Below are 20,087 nucleotides of genomic sequence, written 5' to 3'. Positions count from 1 at the left end.
TGCCATTAGTCTCATTCTCATAAAACAATCATATGTGTCCTTAGTTCTCAGAAGGCAAGAGTTATAGCAATTGATGCTAAAACTAGCAGCAGACACTAAACTATGTTTTTTTTAGAGCATTTGATTGTTTTCATAAGTTCAAGGTTTTGTTTGCAATTTTTTAATCTCCAAAAAGAAAGAAACATTCTAGATATGTTCTATGTGCCAATCTTCTAAATTTCTTGATAACTCACCACTACTCTTTAATTTCTCCATAGCTTGTAGGAGCTTCTTGTTGTAAGATCCATTAACTCTATAGTCCCATTGTGCCTCCAAGCATGCTTTTTCATAATCATAGAATGGTAGTCCACCAAATCGGAAGCCATCAAGGGATGCATTTGGTTCTCTAAAATCTTTTATCAGTTCATCACATCTTCTCCCTAATTTTTCCAACTTAACATGGTTACACTGTTAAAGACAAGATTTTATAAAAATTACAGTACTGTGGCAGAAAAATTTTAATAAAAACAGTGTTAATTGCAGTGCCTATTTATACATTAAGCTATTTTAAGTTGTCCAATATATTTTTAGAGAACATCTAATATAACTTTTCTGGGACAAAAAAACACAGAGATAGATGTCGTGAATTAATTGGTGGATTGTTTGTAGACTAAAGAATTAAGGTGGTTTGTATTTTAAGGATTTCAGAACTTTAACTTGGCTATATTAGAAAAACAGGAATAGAGGTTGATTTTTTGGTCTCATTCTCTATTTTACAAGGTCTATCAATGCAAATATTTTAAATTTTTGACCTTCCTACTTATAGAAATAGGTAATAATTTATCTTAGAGTTAAAAAAATATTCTAGATAGTAGAAAAGTTTTGGAAAAAGGCATTTTTTCAATGATTGGAATGAGGCATTCAGTTAAAATCTTAGAGAACAATTGGATAAAACAAATTCAACCGAATGAAATTCAAATTCTCAACGGTTCACACAATCACTCAATTTAAATTTCTGAACTACTCTTACCAAATCAAAATTAGAATCAAGAGCTAATCACCTTAACATTCACACACACAGTAGTGCAAGCAATCATAAACGCAAGCATCAAAGCAGCAGAAGATATGGTTACATGGAATAAGGAGAATAGTGAATGCTATTCAGTTCACACACACTGTAGTGTGGGAATCGGAAGCTACCGCAGCTCTGCCGGGGCTACAACTTGTTCGTCAATGAAACTTTAGTCTGGCAGGTTAAGGATTAATCCGTTACGATACTGAACTTCATTTAAGAGTTGCTGTTGGCCACACTTAAATAAACTAGTGAGCTAACCATTAGATCAATCCAACTTAGTTTCACAGTAAATGTTTCTTTTTTTTTTTGTCTTACATAACACATACCAACCCACGCATAGGGGTGAAAACAGGCCAGGCTTTGTTCTTAACAGGCCTAGCCTGTCATGTAGTCAATTAGCTTGAGCTTGGCCTGCAGCCTGTTATAGGCTTTTTTTAAAGTACTAAGCCTGACATGTTATTCAGTCTGGCTTGACATGAAGCCTGTTAAAAGGTTTGATAAATTTTTTTTACAAAAATAAAAATATTATTTAAAAAATATTTTTTAATAAATATATTTATATGTAATATGTCATATTTAATATTTATAACAAAATTTAAATTTTAAAGTATTTAAAATATACAAAACTATTTATAATTAAATATAATAAATTTAAAATATCTCATAATTTTATTAATAATAAAAAATTATTTATATATATAATTATGTATTAACAGACCTAGACAAGCTTGACAGGTCAATAAGGCTAATTAATGAGTTTGGACCTGGTCTATTAACATAATAAGATTTTTATAAAAGTATGAGTCTGTGCCTATTTTATAACAGTCAGGCCAGGCCAGACTACAGATCCTGGCAAGCCGCCTGACTTTTTTTTTACCCCTACTCACACATCCACCTCAACTATTATTATATTAGTATAGTTATATATTTTTCCATGAGGATTTTTTTTTTTTTTTTTTGGACGGGGATTTTTCCATGAGGATTTGAACTCCATGTAACTCTAAGTGAGCCAAATAAAATTGCCATGACCCAAGTCTCGGCTGCACAGGAAATGCTTTACTGGCTTAAATGCTTTACTGGCTTCAGATAATCACATAATCAGTTTGGACTTTTGATTTCTAATGCAAAAGCCCTTTTAAAAAGTTTTATCTCTTTTCATGTTGCCCATGTTAAGAGAAATAATAATGCAGTGGCCCACACCTTAGCCCAAGTAGTTCTTACTAGACCAAATGTAATTTAGTTGGCAGAGATCCCATCAGAAATATGTACTCATGGTAATCTGGATATCTTGAATATCCATTGTTAATATAATATTACTTTCTTTCAAAAATAAAAAATAAAAAAGAAGAAAGTTGCAGTTTTAAGCCTCCAAACACTTAGCTTTGTTAATAATAATAAAAAAATAATCGTAATTTTTTTATATAATTTAATAGGCCAGCAAAAATAAGTACCCTGAAAAAGTTTGGTAAGTGCTAGTTGAGGTATCTTTAATTTGACAATACAAGGCCAGCTTAATTATTATGTGCCACCATGGTTTGTTGGAATTGAAGTCCATTATATTTGGACGGTTAATTAATGTGCCTTATCTAAGGGTTTTTCGTTTTTTTTTTTAATAGGTGAACCGTTTATTTTATCTCTAATTTTAGCTTATTATGCATAGTGCACAAATTGAAAGTTGATTCCTATGAGGGTCCAGTTTAGGTAAATAATTTAATTAAATTTTTTTAAAAAAATAGTTTAAATAATAAATAATTATATTAAAAATAATTTATAAATAAATTATTTTATATTTAAATTTTTTGTTCTAAAAATAATTATTTTATAAATATATGATAAAAAATAGTAGTATTATGAGAGAAATTATTCTTTTTTTAATTTTTTTATAAATTTTTAAATAATTTCTTAAAAAGCTGCAATTTAATTTTAAAAATTGTACTAAATATTAATACTATATTACTTTTCATAAGTCAAAAATTCAAAAAAATTACTTTTAAAATTTACCAAAAACGAACCTAACATATATGTAGATTACTTGTGCAATAAATGATTGATGTATTGAAAATTTTCACCTCATATTTATGATTAAACAAGTGCTGGGAATGCACTAAAACAAGGTGAAATGAAGGGTTAATTTGAAAAGAAGCATTATTCATATTAACACATAAGAAAAGTATAGGTAGATAATAAAAATATTAAATAATGTGAATAATAGATATATTAGATATTTAATTTATTAGATGTGTGAATAGCTATTTTAATATTAAGATTTAGATAAATAATTTAAAGTATAATATATTTTACTTGAATTAAGTCAAGACCTATTGTTCATATTGTTTAAAAATTTATTAATTACCTACCATAACCCTAACACATATTTTTTTTTTGGTGACTTAACCCTAACACATATAGTAGCACTAAATAATTATGATGATGATTATGTTATATTTAATTTGGATAGAAAAAAAAAAAATAGTGGAGGGTGGTGACGGTGTGTAAATGCACGTGTATATGCTGAGAACCATAAAATTGATCACTTTGATTATGAGAACATAGATTTGGTCGCATTATATAACTTATTAATTAATGGCATGGTGTAAGTGGGAATTCAAGTTATTCACATTCCATATTGAAACATATCAGTAATATGCATGTCATCGTGGACATTATCATCGTCAATTTAATTTGTTTGCACAACATTTGTGAAAATTATAATATATAATAATAATCATCATCATTATTCGTTGCCACATTTTATAAAAGTGTAATGTGCCTTATGGATGCATCATGCATGCCTAGATAGAGTATTTTTTTTACCCTCTTTGACTTTTTGGAGTTATATGTAAATAAGATTGAATAAACAACTGTGATAATGAAATATTGATGTCGACAAAATTACAATAAAAATAATTAAATACATAAAAAAGATTGGATCTATATATTTAATTAAGAAAACTAACCAAATTATTAACTAGGGTGAACTCTGATCCATTGACAAACTTTACCATCACTTTTACTTTCAATTGTGTTTTATTATCAAATTACCACTTTCAACTACAGGTGACAATAGGTAGGATAGAGTAGGATTTAGAGTCAACTCTAACCCTACATATGAGTTAAAATTTTTATATAAACTTAATTCTACTTTATCTGTAGACTATGAATATCTCAATTCTAACCATATCCATTCTTAACCCGCAGGTTTTAAAAAAATACAACATTATTATATAACTTGATAATAATTTAAAGTAAAATTGACTTTTATATAAAAAAAGTATTAAATTATCAATTAATAATATTCTTTTAGTGGTTAAAATTTTTTTGAATTTTGTGAGAGATCTTTAATTCAACATCCACTTAAAACATATTTATATATATAGGGTGCGGGTTAGTCGAGTAGGGTTGAAGCTCAACCCACACCCAACCCGACCCGCACGAAAATTCTACTCGTACCGTACTCTATCTGCTACAGATCGAGTTGACAATCCTACCCGAACGAGTGAGATCAAATTGAATACCTACAAGTAGAGTACATGTTGCCACCCCTACTTTAATTTCAACCACAACTTTGCTACTACCACCATATGTACCACAAGAAACAATTAAAAATTATTGTATTTTTCAGTGTGACTTTACTATTACTATATAGACCGGATTTTGGGTAAGACCAACATAAAATAAAATTAAAAAAAAACACTAAGAATAATTTACTAGGCATCTTTTATGGTGCCTAACATTTACTCCTAAAATTCAAAATTTAAGAGATGAGTTCTACATACTTCATTTTATCTCTACTTTTAGGTAAGCTAGACAACAATTTTATAGGCACCAAAAAAGTCACCAATTTATTATCTGCACCCAAATATTGATACATAAACATTTAACATAATCAGGGTATAATTATTAAGGCTGCCTCATTTAACTAACATCCAATTATTTTAACTTTTTAATTTCTGTTGATAATAACAATGAGAATTTTGGTTGATAGCACATCAAACTACATATATATCCAATGAACCACAAAAAATTTAGAAAGAAATTTTCATTAACCTATCTTACAACTTTTAGTAGTAGTAGTGGCACGTTGCTCAATTTGTCAAAAGGTATGATTCCCAAATCTTGCAAGCATCTAAATAGCTAGCTAGCTATATATATAGCTCTTTAAGAGATTATTAGAAACAAAATAATTAATCAACCCAAAACGATAATTGGAAAATTATATTAATTTTTTCATTAGGTTTAGAGCAATTTCAAAGCTTTCATATAGCTAACTAGCTTTTTCATGCATACACACCAAGCACTCTCACACATGCAAAATATATATATATATATATATATATATATATATATATATATATATATATATATATAGTAAATATTTTACTATCATATACTATAAACTATATAGTAGGAGCCAATCAATTTAGCCATGATGGTTGGTTCTGTCCCGAGATACTGAATTTGGTGATCGGTTACCGTTGTTTGCACCACCACCGGAACCACTTCCTGACCCATATCCACCTCCATGAGCTCCGCCACTTCCGAATCCATATCCGTACCCGGATCCGGATCCAGTCCCAGATCCGAACCCATATCCAAAGCCTCTACCCAAACCTGTTGGGGAGCGGCCCGATCCGGAGGCATACCCCCATCCTGCCCCGGGTGCGGATCCCCATCCCCAACTGTAGTCCCAATTTGGACCATGACCCGACCCAGAGGCACCGTTAGGTGTCCCTGACGAGGGTGCCCTACCACTTGACATGTCCCAAAAGAGTTTTCTTCCGCCGCGTCCTCCGGCCGCGGTGGCGGAAGCAATCAAGAAAACAAGAAAGAAAGTGAAATGTTTGAGAGTGTTGAATTTTAGCATTGTGTTTTGGGTTTGTCTTGAGATATAGTAATATATTATGACCAAAGTAGGGTTTTTGTTTTACAATAATATTGTTTTGGTGGAAAGTAAAAGCAGTAGTGGGTTGTGTTGTGAATCTTGTGAGGGTTGACACGAGGGTGGACACAATGCATGGGAGTGATGCCTTATATAGTGGGTTTTCTTATGATGATAACTCATCAAATTGGATATGACTCACAACATTGTAATTAAAACCCGTGAACGTGATCATGACTTAGTGCAACATTGCCACCCCATTTGCCTTTTTCTTTTTATTTTAGATGAAAACTCACGTGCAGTTAAGTTAATTTTACATAAAATTGATAATTAGAAATGATTAAATAAAAATTTAGTCAATTTAATTAAATTATTTAACAATTTTTAACTATTAATTTTATGTAAAATTAACTACATCTAAATTTTTATTTTTATTTTTATTTTATTTTAGAATTGTCAATTTGGCATAGTTCTAATTTATTTTAAAAACTAGTTTAAGGAATGAAAATATCTCATACTAAAAATTATTTTAAAACACTTATTCTTAAAAGATGTAAAATTTGTAATATTTTTTATGTTTAAGTATAGATATTTAAAAAATCTAATTCATTTTTTTAATTATCTTTCTAAAATTTAAATAGTTAAAAATTTAAATATATATGTTATTTTTAAAAATATGAAAAGAATAAAAAGTTTTAAATTTTCTTTATTTCGAAATTAAGAGAATAATTAAAAAAATAAAATATAATTTTTAATTTTTTTATAATAAATCTTAAATGCTATGCCTAAAACTATTAATGATATGAATATATCATGTAAATTAAATAGTCTAACTCACCCCTAAAAGATATCTCCAAAGGTGCATGAGGAATGAGTAAATAATATTTAATTTATTGGGGCAATTGCATGATGTTATATATATTGTTATTATATGGAGATAATCAGAAATGAGTAGTAGTCGCAAGCATGACCTTGAATTCCACCACCGGCTTTACCGGTAAATTGATTGATTCATCTATCATACGCCTAATACTATTATTATTTTTCCTACAAACCTACACATGTAGATATTTTCAGGTTTTAATTTCATGTTCACCACATATACTTGACGCTTGTATTTTCTTTCATATATACCAAAATTGCACTAAAACCCAAATAATTTGAAAACTAATTTTTTTTCGACCGAAATTAAATTTAATTAATTTTGTCATTTTTTCTTTTTTGAAAAATGTGGCTAAATTTTTTATTGACTAATTATTTTAAATTGGTCAACTCCTTAACACAGATATTATTTAACTTCAATACCGTCTAATTCCCAAATTAGACTTAAAATTATGGCCGGCTTAAAAATATCTCTTTTTGGAAGTATATTGGCTCATAAAATAATGAGTAATTATTCTAATAATTTCATTCTTGTTAATAATATAACTGTAATTATACATATCTTATTTCGAGTTTAATTGATCTTAAATTATAATTTTGAGATTATTATTCGTATTATTTAATTCATATTAACTTTTATCCCAAAATATATATCAATTCAAAATTCAAATATATATATATATATAGTTACCTTAATAAGCTTAGCTTCCTGTACCAATTAAGAAGGAGAATGATACGAATTTGTATTAAGAACTAGAGAGAATTAGAGATAATCAGAAAAAAGAGAAGAGAAATTTCTAGAATTAGAAAAATGAACTAAAAGAACTGAAATTCTTTGTCGCGACGGTTGTGCAGATTGGTAACGTCGTCGTCATCTATTGTCGCTGCTTCGTCAACCTCGACTTTTGAGAGTGTCTGCTCTCCCTTTGCAATGGCGCCGTCCTCGGCGCCGCTACCTCGGAGTAGAATTGCAGCCTCGCCGACTGCTGCATCTGGAAACGCGTAAGGTAGCTTTGGCTGTGGTCGATTCACCCCCTTCGCCTATATGTGCTCTAGAATTAGAGGTATTGAAATTGAATTTGGAAATCCTACTTGATCTAGAATATCTGGTGATTCTACGAGTTGAACTACAAAACTGAACACTGATTCTTCTTCTTTTGTTGCCTCTATGATTGCTGAATTTTGGCAAAATTTTGGTTGTTGTTGCTGAAATTGTGAAACTACATCTTTGTAATTACAAATTGACAATAATGATTGCTGAATTGTTGTTTGATCTGGAGTTTCTGCTGAATTTACTTATTGTAGTTGAAATTGAAACTTGAAATCCGATGATGAATCCTCTGATGAATTTGGTTCTAGCACTGGACCTTGGTCTGAGACTTGAATTTTCTTTAGCTTATGAATTTTTTGTTGCTGGATTTGGATTGAATTTTCTGTTTCTGATTTGGTTTGAATCTGGAATATTAGAGGCTGCTGGAGATGTTGATAATTTTGCAAGGTTGCACAAATTTTGGTGCAAGTTGCTTGAATTTCTTCAAACATCTTGGTCCGTTCTTGTAAATTGAATCCAAGTATTGTAAATTAGTTTGAAATTGATCTCAACTTGAGTATGGTGAATCACCATGAGAATTTGGTATGGTGTTTAGTGAAAGCACCATTTGATACGAATTTGTATCAAGAACTAGAGAGAATTAGAGATAATCAGAGAGAATAAAAGAGAAATCACTAAAATTAGGGTCAAAGAGAGAAAATAGAGTTTCATCACATTATGCTTGTCCTACATTATTACATTATACTCTTATTTATAATATAATTCTCTAATTGGACTAATTCAATATTAATTTTATCAGAAAATAAAAAATAAATAAAAATGTTTGATAATAAAAAAATAAAAAATAGTAATAATTTGTTCGATTTAATATTTATTAATTATTAGAATAATTAATAAATATTAAATAAAGTAAATTTTAGCTTTTTTTTATCTTTCTAGCATTGTCTAGAAGAGACAGCAAAACGCGGGCACCTTATCTTTTGAAAAACAAATAAAAAGCATTGTTGCTATTAATCATGTGTCGTGTTATTTATGGTAAGCTATACATGTTGAAGTTGAAGGTAACCCAACTCAATATATAGTTCATATTAATAATGTATTAAAATGGTAATGGAGTAGGTGCTGATGACATTTTATAATGTTAAATAATGCTAAATTCTCTTAAAGACAAATTGAAATTAGTATGAATGTATAATAGTTCCCTTTCAATTTTTCATGCCAAAAAAGGTTCCGTGACTTTACCTTCTGAGATTTAGTGATATTGTAGGGATCTTATCCGTTACAGAATGACCATGATCGCGATGTGTATGCATGTTGCCCTTTCCTTTATTTTCTCATATTTTTCTTAGAATAAATTATCAACTTTCAACACTGTCCTAAATATTTTAGGTAAGTTTCAAAATTATTGTTAAACTCTTTTTTCAAATGTTTTGAAAAGAACTTAATATTGTACCATTATTGTTAAACTCTTTTTTTCATTACCTAAATGATTTTTATAATTATATCAAGTAATTATTAAACATAAAAGAAATATAAACTATGAGTTTACAATAAATTTAAAATACATATCTTTATTTTAGTGTAATCATTATATATAATTCACAAAATCAATTACTTATACATAACATTCTTTTATGATGGAAATTCAGGTGTAGTCAACTTCATGTGAAGTTAATAACTGAGAGCCGTTAGATAATTTGACTGATTTAACTAAATTTTCATCTAACAGCTCTCAATTATCAACTTTACGTAAAGTTGACTGCACATAAGTTTTCACCTTTTTTATATATAATGCTATATTATAAAAAACATAAAAAATTAATCACTCATAAAAAAAACAAAATAATTTTATATTTATAAGTTAATTCATGAATAATATAATGAAATTAAATTAATATTGATTGAGATATTCTAAGACCGGAAAATGCCAAAAGTATGGTATATGGCTCCTGACAGTTTGGGTTTGGTTGTGAGTGGAGAGATGTTTGGCATAATTTGTGTTTCATTATGGATTCAACCCACCACTTGCCACTATCTTCCCAACTTTTTGATCCCCTTTTTCAATTCTTTTTATATAATATATATAAAAAATATTATATATATTTTATAATTTAACATATATTCTATATGAATATGTAATTTTTAATAGACATATAGTATAATTGATTATACACTGCCTCCCCATGCACTTAATATAAGGAATTAAGAGAGATCATCAATGAATTTAATGTATTATATGTTTAACATATTCTTTCTATCATCAAAACTATTTTAATTCGTGATTTTTAAAGAGTGTTATTAGATATGAGTTATTAAAGTTGAAAATAAAATATCTGCCACTGTTGGCCGCATCATGCATGTCTCTGTCCCAAATGGGTGCTTGTCAATTTCTTTTTCGAGAAATGGCATTTCATAATAACAAGTTGCCATCTAGTAGGGTGGAAATATAATAAATATTTAAATTGCTGAACACATTTTAGATATGATATTTTAGTTATAGTAAATTTTTATTAATTTGGAAGTTTTCGAAATTATTTTATCAAATAAATTTTTTTATTTTAACTAAAATTTTAGATATGTGTATTAGATAAACGAGCTTTTAATAAAATTTTTTATAGGAGTAGAAATAAATCAGATAATTAGACCTATAATTTGTCCTAATTTGGTCTAGATTACAAAATAGGATCATGTTCAGATTAGTATAAAAGTCTTAATATGTTAATAAATTAAGTCTAAATTCACTAATTAGCGTTAACGATCTTTTAGGCTTGTTTAGTCCGTTAAAACATAATTTAAATATATAAATAATTTGTTACTATTAATTAAATTATTAGATATTTTAAATTTATTATATATATTATAAATATTTCTATATATTTTAAATATTTTAAAAATTTAAAATTTTTTTATAAACATTAAATTTGATATATTATACATAAATAATTTTTATTAAAAAATATTTTTATAAATATTATTTTATTTTTTTATTTTTATAAAAAATATAGTCTTTTTAACAAGTTTTAGAGCAAACCAAATTTAATAATAAACGAGACTTAATACTTATAAAAAAAAAAGTTTATAATAAACTACAAATCAAGATCAATTACCTACATGTGATTTTGTTGGGAGATATGGGTATTGTTGTGTAAGACTATTGGTGCAGCACTGAACAATGGCCTTTGCAGTTGGTCACGTGGGAGCATGTGGCCAACGAGTTTGGGCTACTTTTGAGAGAAGCCCACTTAACAAGTTGATCCATTTTTTGACTTTTTTGACTGACTTTGGGCCCATTTGTCAGACCTCAGTGCACCAGCCAGATGCAAGATTCCTTAATCCACTTCCAAAGTGGACCCCCCATTTTACTTCAACGTATATTTTGGCCCAAGCCATGTGCATCAAACATTTTTATTTATCCATGTTGTCACACTATTTTCAAATATTAATTGAGCGGAGATGTAGTACCCAAAAGAAAAAAAAATGGGTGGAGAAGAAAATAATTATAAGTTAGTGTCTTGTCACAGGGTAATTGTTTAAGTTGTTTAAATAGAGTTGAGATTTACGATAGATTAATTTTTTATCTATTAAATTAAAGGATACAATAAAAAATGTCAATTAGGTCTTGAAAATTTTGACTTTGTACTAATTAGTCTTAAAGAAAAAAAAAAGTACAAATTTGCATTGGTCTTCTACAATAGCAAACAATAAATATGTTATGTCCTATTAATTTATCACGTAAAACTTAATGGTAGTACATATATGAACGGTTAACTATTATGATGCGTCTATTTATAAAAGATCATCATGTAAATAATAATGTTTGGAACAAAAACTTTACCTATTTTAATAGGATTCGGAGTAAATAAAAAATAGTTGATAAATATTATATAGAAATTTAAAAGATAATAATACTTCAATAAATTTTCATAAAATTTTTAATAAAATCATGAATAAATTTATTCATCACCATTTAGCCTTTGATAAGTTGCACCAATATTTTTGAACTCAAATGGCATCACATTGTTTATAGACAAAAAATATATATATTTATCGTTTGCTATTATAAAGAACTAATTGGTATTATTGAAAATTAGTATTGATTATCTTTTCCATGTAATGAAAAATATTACTCTTTTTGTGTAATTTTTTTAGTTATCTTCTATCCTTATTATTTTTTATAATAAGAGAAAAAATTCACGATAATTTAAGAATAATAATATATAATAATGACCGACATTTTTCATTAAAAATCAATAATATTTATTTATTTATTTTAGAAACACTCAAATAAAATTAAAACATTTTAAATTTTAAAGAGAATTTTAAAAAACACGGGAGCACTTAGATATACTTTGTCCAAAAGGGAGTATCATATTTAAAAAAAAAAGTTTGGATTGTCTCTCACAGTTTTAACATAAAAAAATAAAAACTATTAATCTAATAGTTAATTTATTAGTTTACTTAAATAATTTATTAAACAATAATAAACTCTTAAATAAAATGAATTTTAACCCACAACAAATTCATACTTAATTTACCAGACTTAAAAAATACCAATACACAAAAAAAAAAAAAAAACATAAAAAAGATGAATGAGTATAATGCTAATTTGGGCATGGGAACATTTAAGGGTTACTCCTCTCACATTAATTGCCTCTTTGGTACCATCCATTTGACTGTTATGCCCCCCAAAGTATCATCAATCCATACTCTTCTTCATATCCACGTGCCCAAAAAAATGAAAGAGGATGACAACCCTAAAGTTTGTCTAGCATATCTTGTGCCAAATCTTATTATCTTAATAGTGAATATATATATATATATATATATATATATATATATATATATATATATATAGAGAGAGAGAGAGAGAGAGAGAGAGAGAAAAAAGAAGAGAGAATTACATCAATGGTATCTAGGGTATGAACTACGAATGAAGTGCATTTGACATGTTGGAGTGAAATATTCTGAGTCTAGGGACCAAGCCAGTTGTCAATAAACTACTAATAAGTAATAACCATGTGATAAATATTACATTAATATTCTTCTTGTTTATTAGTTTATTGAAAAAGAAAAAGGCATTGTCAGGAAAATTTCATGTTAGTTTTACCCAAATATAGCAGATTTTGTCGATGTTTTCATTAATTTTTAATTACGGTCTATTGTGAGATTTACGTTAATCCAGTTTTCATTAAATCTTACGAAAGTTAAATCTGACCAGGGCTACAAATACCTGTAGTGTTGATAAGTGTTGTCAGTTCAGACACTAACAGAATTCTAACTAACTAATAACTAACAGAATCTTATGTCATTCATACCTTTCATTAACTAATTCTCTAGTCTCAACCAACATAACTGTCATGACAGTAAATATATATATTTTTTCAATCATTTATAAAACTCTCGGCTCCAAAGAAGAGATTTGGTTAGCACTCAGTGCTTACAAGAATATGTAAAATTGATAAATTGGGGACTACCTTTCTGATCAATTGATAATTGTTACCACTATATAAGCAAAACATAAATAATAATGTATTGTTTCTTATAATGCATCAATGGAAAAATTTTATTGATCACAAGAATGAGGAAAGGTGCAACGACAGATAATGTTTCGGGCAACATAGCTGGATGTAGGTGGAGAGGGTGGCTTCGGAATATGAAAACTAAAATTAAAAATGATTTTCAGATTATTTTAAAAGCATAGACTAATGAGTGAAATTCAGTCACCACATGTTCACAAAATTATCATTCCTCATGTAATAACTAACCTTTTGGACCCCCAAAAGTTTGACACAATGAAAATGACATGCATAGCAACAAACGTGTTTAATTACATTTTTATGTAGCTAAAGGTATTTGTCAAGCAATTAAAAATAAAAAATTGCTTTTGGGAAGGTTACTGTTGAAGTTACTGTTTATGTTAAGAAAACTACTTTTAAAATAGAATCTTACTAATTACTCGTATCTTTTGTCTCTAAAAGTTGTTTTATTTTATCTAAACCACGTTTCGGCTTTAAAATATTTAACCGAATATAAAGATCATTATTATTTTAATCGTAATGATTTTGGAAAACAATTATTTCAAGTTAATTCTTTCAAGAAATAGTTAAATACAACTTTGAAACAACCAGACTATAAGGAAGAGTTTGCGTACTGTGTGGTCCGAAATAGCATTCATGGTAAATGAAAAACAGAACAATAAAATTTAACTGAGGTCAAGATTTGAGATTTCACACTAAATCGGATTTCTTCTAAATGTGATTTGTGAACAACAGCGCCTAAATTCGTCTGGTTAAAAAAGAAGCTGAAGATAATGTATTCTGTTCTCAGTTCTCGGCCTTTTTTAAACGAAACCTTGTTGATAACTCTCAAGACAAAGAGAGAGGAGCATATCAAACAAATGAAGATTGTTTCATATCTTTCTTCTCTTACTAATAATCCCACGCAAGTGAGAGAGAAGCATGGAAAACTTAGCAAATGAAATGAGAGTGTCTTTATCTTATTTGGAAAGAGCATGATGCCCAGTCTCATCAACAACTATTTTACACAAGCCAAACTTTTAATCAAGCCTACGAGAAAGGAAATTGCCAAGAATAGTGATGTATATTTGAAAGAATAATATCTCTCACCTTCTAAGTGTCTATTCTTTTTTTTCTTTGTACTATTTATCTATCGTCTTGTCTTTTTAGCAGGTCCAAGAAGATGATCTTTTAATCACTGGCTTCATCTGCTTGTCTTCTTCAAGAGAAATCATACCCAAGTGTGATGGGTCCTCCAGCATCATCTTTGCTACAAGATAACCTGCAATAGACCATGTTTGATATTTTCTTGCCTGTTTCCCAATATATCTCCCGAGTTTACCATCATAGTATTCCGGCCACCCATCCTTCAGCAAACGACTCTCAGCAAGCTCAATTGCACGTCTTGCTATTTGAGGTCGCCCTGTTTTAATGCAAGCTGCTGTTACTAGCCACAGGAGCACTGCACTCGAGAAAAAGAAAGCCACCAAAATTCAATACTTATGTCAGATGTATGAATTATCAGCAATGCTTCTAGGTATAGGATAAGAATCAGAGTATCAACTATCGTTCAGTGAAAAAAGAACTGGAAATACTGTAGAATACATCGAAAAATATTGTCAGTGTAGTTAAAATATTGTGCCAAGGTTTGAAACCCACTGTAAGCATATTGTGCCTGAGCCCTGCGGCCAAATTCATGATCAGCACACTTTGTGGGATTAGAAAACAAAATTGTTATTGTTATATACTTGATATGTAAATAAAAGGGAATATAGATAGCTTGCTTTTTGATAATATATACATATTCTACACAGAAGTGTTTCTTGTAAAGAGTGAAGACATAATTTTAGAACTGGCCATATAAATATAAGTATTTCATGTTATCGAACAAGAACAAGTAATTCTTCAAGCCAAGTTAACTGTGTGTAAAATGGTTGATCGAAAAAGATGAAAGATTAATTTAGTTTAAACTCATCCTAAATTTAGGTCAACATCAAAGCTATAGAATATATTTTATCAAGTAGCAACATAAGTTACAATAATCTACATTTAAAATAACTAATGAAGTTATATTGACTAAGAGTCGGTTAAATGTACTCTGAACTCTAAGTTTAAACAAGTAACAAAGCAGTGAGAGAGAGGAAGAACCTGGCCAAGATCCTCCATTATGGTAACTCCATCTGGTATTTTTTGGATCACAACCAGTAACAATTCGCCACTCATGGCTCTCTATTGCAGGATAAGATATTTTTAGGGGCATTTCCCCAACCAACTCATCCCAACGAGCTTCAATAAGATCCATGATAGCCATTGATTGCTCTGGAGTAGCTAGAGAAGATAGAATTGCAACACAATTGCCTAAAGCAAACCATCGAAAATCCATCCGGGCTGGACTGACATTTCCAATAAAGTAGCCTCCACGGGTTGGCATAAAGTCAAATACCCACTCTGGGATTGAGTCAGGAATAACGTTGAACTTGTTGACGGCAGTATGTGAGTATTCCTCAGTCTTATACCGATAGATATCATTTAGTTGTTGGAAATCAAGCCAAAAGTAACTCCGCATGTGATAACTTAAAGCATGCAAACGCTTCACAATGCGTTCTACACATTCTTTTCCTTCTGCATCGTCTTGTTTGAGCATTGATAAAGCACATCGCAGTGCCATGAAGAAAAGTGCTTGAATCTCTATAGGATACCCATAAATGCCCTAAAAAGGTTGGAGAAATAATAAATAAACATGGAGGTTCTTCAAAAATAAAAATCACCAGAACATATAAGTGAATGCTTGTTCCCAAGGACTTGGAAATTACATACAATAACTAATAAAGGAATAAGGGCAAAACCTGAAACAAAAATAAATTGCATTTGCAAATTGGAACACCTTAAACTATAAAATAGCCAAGGTCCAACTTTGTAATATATAATGGAATGCAACAAGCCAAAAAGCAACCATTCTCATTGTCATATAACATAAGCAACAAATAAACTGCAAACTATGTCATACCATTCTTCGATCAATCATGCAACATCCGTCAGCACAAAGCAGAGTTGGGAAGGTATCAAAACCCTCAGACAGGCATAGAGTCAATATAAGCTTCATTCCCTTTTGACAATCCGGTGATTCAGCCAGAGATAAATCCCCAGTAGACTTTGTGTATGCACGAAGCAAGATAATCCACCAGAATCCAGAGTCAACAGGAGCAACTCTACCGATTGCACTTTCACCAAAATCTGCAATAAGAGTATCTGTTTTCCTAACAGGATCATGAAGGACTTTGAAACTAGCTGGCATTACACCTTCACCAAGCTTAAATCGATCTACTCTTTTTTCCCACCCCTGAAGATGCAAGGTCTTCAGCAAAAAGTTCTTAACAATATCTGGTTCACCATTCATCAGAAAGGCTAAAGCGCTTGGCACAAAATCTCGAACAAAGACCTATGCAAGAAAAATGTGTATCAATTAAGTTTCCATAGCTAAAATGAGTCACATTTTTCAAAACCTCCATAATCACACCAAAAATTAATAACAAGAAATCCAGACTTGGAATTCACCTGATCATAGTTCAGAACCTCCTCCGCTTGATGATCAACAGCTGCAATTGTGCCAACAGGTTGGCCTCTGAAATGGACTAGAGACCTCCGGAGGGATTCCCAGGCGTCAGCAACCATGGGATGAGGCTCAAAGGAATTCCGTGTTGAAGAGGCTGGCGTGTCAAAACCAGATCTTACCCCAGGCGAGTAAGTGTCATAGTTATCCATGCCCCCTCTCGCCAAACCAATAGACAGCTCGCTAAGCGACCTCTCATCGAATGATCTCTGCCTTTCAATATTCAACCTTGGCTTGTCAAGGAGACGTGAGAGATCAAAATCATCTATCTCAGAGATGGAGGCATGAGAGCCGATTTTCTTTAGTCCAATATGCCCGTCCATTTTCTCTACTTCCCCAACAACGGCCAAATGATATTATACAGAAATAGAAATTATCTACAACCAAACAAGAATGTTGAGAAAACGAAAAGCTGTCAAACACAAATCCAGGACAAGCACATTACTTATATCACCCAAATGAGTATAAAATAAACAATAAACAACATCAGAAACGTAAAGCACACTCAGAAGTCAGAAGTCAAAATCAACACGATCCAATTTATTAAAATAACATTTCAAAGATAACTCTTCTTAACACTAAAGCTCCACGAATGCGAGTAAAATCTAAAGAAAAACCAAACAATTCCTCAACACGCTGTTAGCATAACAAAAAAAAATGAAGCAAAATCTTTCAACTCTATCAAACATATCAACAAATTCACACAACTTAAAACAAAAACTAAACCACAAAATGAAGCAACAAACGAGAAAAACAAGTAACAGATCCAGATGCAAGAGCTAAAAGCCAAAAGAAAAGTGGAAAGAAGAATGAAACATCATCTCACGACTCGAACACCGAACTACGGCGAAACAAGGAATGTCTCTAAATGGAGATTCGAATTCTCAAGGATCGCAATTCATCGATAAGCAGGAAAAGGAACCAAAAACACAGATCTAAGCTTAACCAGCGGGAAAAAGAATAGCGAATCGCGTTGTTCGAACCTGAGGGAGAAGCGAGGTGTGGCGGCGGCGGAGCGAGATTTTCCGGTGGCAATAACGGTGATTGTCCGGCGATTTCGCCGGGAAATGGTTGCCGGAGATTTAGAAGAAGAGAGTGAAGGGAAACAGAGAGGGGAAAAATTTTAGCGTGAGCTCGAAAGCTCGTATTTATAACGCGGAGGAGCAATTTAGAGAGAGAAAGTAGTGAGAAATAGTTGAAGAGAGATAAAGCGTAGTAGCCAATCGGAGACCGTTTCACCCAGTTTCGTTTCTTTTCTAACAATTTCGTTTTCGGGAAATGGGGAGTACCGGTATTAGCCGGTTGCGGCAGGGAATCATCCACGTCAGCAAAACGACACCGTTTTGCTCTTCTGTTCTTTTCCGACTCGTGCGTTTCTTCGTTTCTGATTTGGTAGCGAGGAGCATGTGTGTTTGTGTCTGCGTCTATTTATAATTTTGAAAGGGATATTATTAATTTTTTTAATTTTTTATGGAAATTAATTAATTAATTAATTGATTCATTAATTTGGGTTGGTGGGTCGATTTCTTAAATTGATCTGATTCTATGTGCCACGCCCCACGGTACGACAGCTACATTTCAACTTGCAATTTTCCTCCTATATAAAAAAAATGAAGGAAATTGACTTCTCTTTGTGTACAGAAGATGAAAGAAAATTGACTTTTGAGTTTTGACAAAGCTTTGTAGATGTTTAAAGCATAAAAATATGTACATTTTTGTGTGTGTTCTTTTTATAATTTATTTATTTTTACAATTCGAATATGATAGTTGAGTTATAGAGATACGCATTTAGTGCATAATAAAAGGAAAAATTAAGGCCCCATTGACTAAACAGGGATGGATATGGAATGATATTTATTGTGTGTTACTTTAAATTTAACCGTAAATTTATTTAGATCCATTTGTCTTTGTTGTGTTACTAATAATTAATTATGCCGCATAAATGTAAAAAATATCATTCTATTATTATGTCAAATTTGATTATTTTAATAGTTAATAATTTTATTACAAAATATATAAATATATTGTTGTGACTGATAATTGTATTTCAAGAATATTTTTTACTAGCGATATTATAGAAAATTACGTAATCTACTATCCGAAAAAAAAAGAAAAAGAATATCTATCTTAGTAATATTAAAAAAACAAAAAAATAATCAAAATTCATCTTATTTAATGTTCATTAATTATTACTAAATATTAAATATAATAAATTTTGACTATTTTTTACTAATTTATTTTGATTACTAATTATTTCGTCTTAATGACTTTGAGTTCAAATGGCTATAACAAAAAAAAATCGTTAACAGTTAGTAGTATTAAATATGTACCAATATTAAATATTTTGCCCAAATCTTATTTATTGGTTAGTAATTACTAGTAGTATATTAGTATAAAATATGTAATGATATTAAATATCTTGTCCAAATATCTACTGGTAGTAATTATTACTTTATTAGTAAATATCTTATCCAATATTTACGGGTATTAATAATTTTAGAAGACTTTCAAATTTGTCTAACTGCCTTATTATGATAAACTTATATTAGTAACATATATAATTATTCATATATATTTATATTCATAAGTTTAAGCTTTTAATTTTAAAATAAGTAACTTTATTACATATGGTATCAAAATTTGTATCACAAAAATATATAGAATTTTATTATTATTAACAAAAAAGTTAATATAAAATAAATAAAAAATTATACAAAATTCACACAGATACAAAAAAGACTTTTACATAAACTTTTGGATAAATGATTTTTTGACATGTCTAATATATATACTTGTTACCAATTTTAGCAGTCCAAGCTCAATTTTCATATTGCTCCTAATAATAATACATTATTCTCAACTAGTCTCATGATGTTATGATTATTATGTCCCTATTAAATAAATTTAGATCACAATCATTCATTAATTGACATTAAAATATAATGATATTGCATATAAATAATAGAAATTATTCTCCAACTATTAGAAAGACAATATTATTTAAAATTAATTTATATAACATAATGTTCATAATTTTAAACAAATAACATCCATAATTATATATTTATTATATTTTAAATTACACAAATATTTTA

At 29.7% G+C, this 20,087-nt stretch overlaps 2 protein-coding genes across 3 annotated transcripts; both read right to left on the bottom strand.

Annotated features, from left to right (window-relative positions):
- Window positions 1-4,969: 4,969 nt before the first annotated feature.
- On the bottom strand, window positions 4,970-6,076 carry LOC130948083 (glycine-rich cell wall structural protein 2-like). Its single transcript, XM_057876788.1, has one exon. It carries the CDS (start codon window positions 5,916-5,918, stop codon window positions 5,475-5,477), a length of 444 nt encoding a protein of 147 aa, XP_057732771.1. The 5' UTR covers window positions 5,919-6,076; the 3' UTR covers window positions 4,970-5,474.
- Window positions 6,077-14,333: 8,257 nt separating this feature from the next.
- LOC130948518 (probable alkaline/neutral invertase D) lies at window positions 14,334-18,356 on the bottom strand. 2 transcript variants are annotated; one of them, XM_057877268.1, is made up of 5 exons: window positions 17,976-18,356; window positions 16,938-17,404; window positions 16,390-16,821; window positions 15,531-16,092; window positions 14,334-14,844 (listed from the first exon to the last, which is right to left on the bottom strand). In XM_057877268.1, exons 2-5 carry the CDS (start codon window positions 17,313-17,315, stop codon window positions 14,549-14,551), a joined length of 1,668 nt encoding a protein of 555 aa, XP_057733251.1. In that variant the 5' UTR covers window positions 17,316-17,404; window positions 17,976-18,356; the 3' UTR covers window positions 14,334-14,548. The 2 variants fall into 2 exon arrangements, with proteins under 2 accessions (XP_057733251.1, XP_057733250.1); XM_057877267.1 differs by having other exon boundaries at window positions 16,938-17,369; window positions 17,976-18,354.
- Window positions 18,357-20,087: the final 1,731 nt, after the last annotated feature.

This window comes from Arachis stenosperma, chromosome 9 (genome assembly GCF_014773155.1).
Source record: "Arachis stenosperma cultivar V10309 chromosome 9, arast.V10309.gnm1.PFL2, whole genome shotgun sequence".
NCBI lineage: Eukaryota > Viridiplantae > Streptophyta > Magnoliopsida > Fabales > Fabaceae > Arachis > Arachis stenosperma.
This window is presented reverse-complemented; position numbering and strand designations above follow the sequence as displayed.

Bases quoted from the DNA above. Each gene is read 5' to 3' on its own strand.
- LOC130948083 (XM_057876788.1), bottom strand. From the start codon at position 5,918: ATGCTAAAATTCAACACTCTCAAACATTTCACTTTCTTTCTTGTTTTC.
- LOC130948518 (XM_057877268.1), bottom strand. From the start codon at position 17,315: ATGGACGGGCATATTGGACTAAAGAAAATCGGCTCTCATGCCTCCATC. The intron at 16,093-16,389 runs GTATGACATAGT...CAACCTTTTTAG, and splicing joins GCATGATTGATCGAAGAATG to GGCATTTATGGGTATCCTAT. The intron at 14,845-15,530 runs GTTCTTCCTCTC...TCTCGAGTGCAG, and splicing joins TAATGGAGGATCTTGGCCAG to TGCTCCTGTGGCTAGTAACA.